The sequence below is a fragment of the Malania oleifera genome, chromosome 7 (assembly GCF_029873635.1).
Source record: "Malania oleifera isolate guangnan ecotype guangnan chromosome 7, ASM2987363v1, whole genome shotgun sequence".
Classification (NCBI taxonomy): Eukaryota; Viridiplantae; Streptophyta; class Magnoliopsida; order Santalales; family Ximeniaceae; genus Malania; species Malania oleifera.
Genome location: NC_080423.1, coordinates 69,653,933 through 69,656,513, shown reverse-complemented (window position 1 = coordinate 69,656,513; position 2,581 = coordinate 69,653,933). Strand labels below are relative to the sequence as shown.

The 2,581-nt window shown below is 42.7% G+C and overlaps 1 protein-coding gene across 1 annotated transcript; it reads left to right on the top strand.

Annotated features, from left to right (window-relative positions):
* The first annotated feature begins 551 nt into the window (after nucleotides 1-551).
* Nucleotides 552-2,350, top strand: LOC131159975 (cytochrome P450 CYP94D108-like). Its single transcript, XM_058115237.1, has one exon. The coding sequence runs from the start codon at nucleotides 724-726 to the stop codon at nucleotides 2,257-2,259; it is 1,536 nt and encodes a 511-aa protein (XP_057971220.1). The 5' UTR covers nucleotides 552-723; the 3' UTR covers nucleotides 2,260-2,350.
* The last annotated feature ends 231 nt before the right edge of the window (nucleotides 2,351-2,581 follow it).

Sequence of the window (2,581 nt, the reverse complement as noted above, 5' to 3'; positions counted from 1 at the left end):
ACAAATTCACAAATTCATTATTAATAATCTGAATTAAAATTTTTTTTTTTAAAAAAGGAAGTATTAGTGACGGTTGTCAAATCCGTCACTAATAATGGACCAATAGTGACGAACCTACAAATTCGTCACTTATATTCTGAATTTAAAATTTTTTATTTTCTTAAAAAAATAGTACTGGCAGTTATTTAATCGTCACTAATGTTTATCTTTAGTGACAGATTTAATTTATCACTAATATCTTAAAAATCGTTACTAATATTTTTTTGAATTAATTTATGCACAAAAAATATTTTCGCACAATATTTTTCAATTTTTAGTGATGAACATATTAATAATAAATTTAATTTCATCACTAATATGTTCGTGCTTAAAGCCAATTTTTTTTATAGCGACCGCTACTGCACAAATGAGCCCTTAATTTCTCTCCACAAGAGAATGATCACAATTGTCAAATGTCAAGTTGCCACGTGCTCAAAACCATCCAATCACACATTGCCACGCGGCTAAGGTAGAAAGCTCTAGGTTTTTATAGTTGGCAAGCACTAATATTGTCTTAGTATAATTTTATTGCGCCTTCTTATTTATTTTTTGTCGCTTAGGCAAAAACAAACTGCGTCTCGTCTACCCCTCTATGGCTGGCTCGATCCATTTCTGCTTCAAAACAATCCTCTGCTCTCCCGTCTAAGTTCCTATTCCCCACCACCCTTTTCCTTCCTTCCTCCCATGGAGCTCTTCTCTCTCCAATCCCTTCTCTTCGTTTCTCTCTCCATTTACCTCTGCCTCTGCTTCTACTTGTCAAATAACAAACCCAAAACCACCCAAGTCCTTCCCACCTATCCTCTGCTCGGAACCCTGCCGGCGTTCCTCAAGAACCGCCGCCGCTTCCTCAACTGGACCACCGACGTCCTTCGCCGCTGCCCCACCCACACCGTCGTCCTCCAGCACCCCGGCAACATCCACGGTATCATCACCGCTAACCCCTCAAACGTCGAGCACATACTCAAGACCAACTTCCCCAACTACCCCAAAGGCCAACGGTTCATATGGCTTCTCGAAGACTTCCTCGGCCGCGGAATCTTCAACTCCGACGGCGAACTCTGGAAGGTCCAGCGCAAGACCGCCAGTTACGAGTTCAACACCAAATCGCTCCGAAATTTCGTCTTTGAAAACGTCGCGGTTGAGATTCGGACCCGTTTGGTTCCGGTTCTCAAGAGCGCCTCCGAAACGCTAGAGGTTCTGGATCTTCAAGACGTTTTGGAGCGGTTCGCGTTCGATAACGTGTGCAAGGTCGCGTTTGACGTGGACCCCGCTTGCCTCGGAGGCGAAAATGCCGCCACCGGCGGCAATGGAGGCGAGTTTATGCGCGCGTTTGAAGACGCGGCGACGCTGAGCTCGGAGCGGTTCATGTATGCTTTTCCATATATATTGAGCATCAAGAAGTTTCTCAATATGGGATCGGAGCGTCGATTGAGCGAATCGATCAGGATTGTTCATGAATTTGCGGATAAGATCATACGGTCGAGATTGGCGGAGAAATCCAACAGAACTGGCGAAGATTTACTATCTCGATTTATCGGGAATGATGAAAATTCCGCCGAGTTTCTCCGAGATATCGTTATTAGCTTCATTCTCGCTGGTAGGGACACAACATCTTCGGCTCTCGCTTGGTTCTTCTGGCTACTAGCATCAAACCCGGATGTGGAGAAAAAGATACAAGATGAGCTCGAAACGATTCGCGTTCGTAGTGCCAAACATATCGGCGATTCCTATAATTTCGATGAGCTCCGAGAAATGAACTATCTCCATGCTGCGATTTCGGAATCGCTAAGGCTGTACCCGCCGGTGCCGGTCGATACAAAAGCGTGCTTGGGCGACGACGTTATGCCGGACGGTACCTTTGTGGGGAAAGGGTGGTTTGTGACTTACGACACATACGCAATGGGAAGAATGGAGAGCATCTGGGGAGAGGATTGTTGCGAATTTCGGCCGGAACGTTGGCTGGAGGGCGGTTGGGTCCGGCAAGAAAGTCCGTATAGGTTTCCGGTATTTCATGCCGGGCCGAGAATGTGTCTCGGAAAAGACATGGCGTACATACAGATGAAGTCGATAGCAGCATCTATGATTGAGCGCTTTCATATGAGCGTACGGGATTCGAACACGTGTCCGGAGCACGTTCTATCCCTGACCCTGAGGATGAAAGGTGGGCTGCCAGTGAAGGTGAGAGAAAGGTGTTACGATGGCTCTCCTACATTTTTCTAACTATGAAGTATGAAGACTTGGTAAGTTTTATTTTAATATGATTGGATAGTAGGGAATTTGAGATTGAAGATAAATATTTTCTTTTTAAAAATTTTATGTGGAGTTTGAAGAATCTTTTAATTTACAAAAAATATAGATAAATCATATTAATTGATCTTTTTAAAGTAGATATTAAAATTTTAAAAATAGTTATGAAATGACATTAAAAAGCTTTGCTCGAGAAGAAATCAGAAAAGGCATGAATCTAGCGGATGATTATAAGATGTAAATAGAAAATAAAATATTTAATTGTTAACCATTTTGTTCCAAAATAACTTGATAA

What these genes read in the sequence shown, in the direction of transcription:
- LOC131159975 (XM_058115237.1), top strand. Translation starts at nt 724, where the DNA reads ATGGAGCTCTTCTCTCTCCAATCCCTTCTCTTCGTTTCTCTCTCCATT.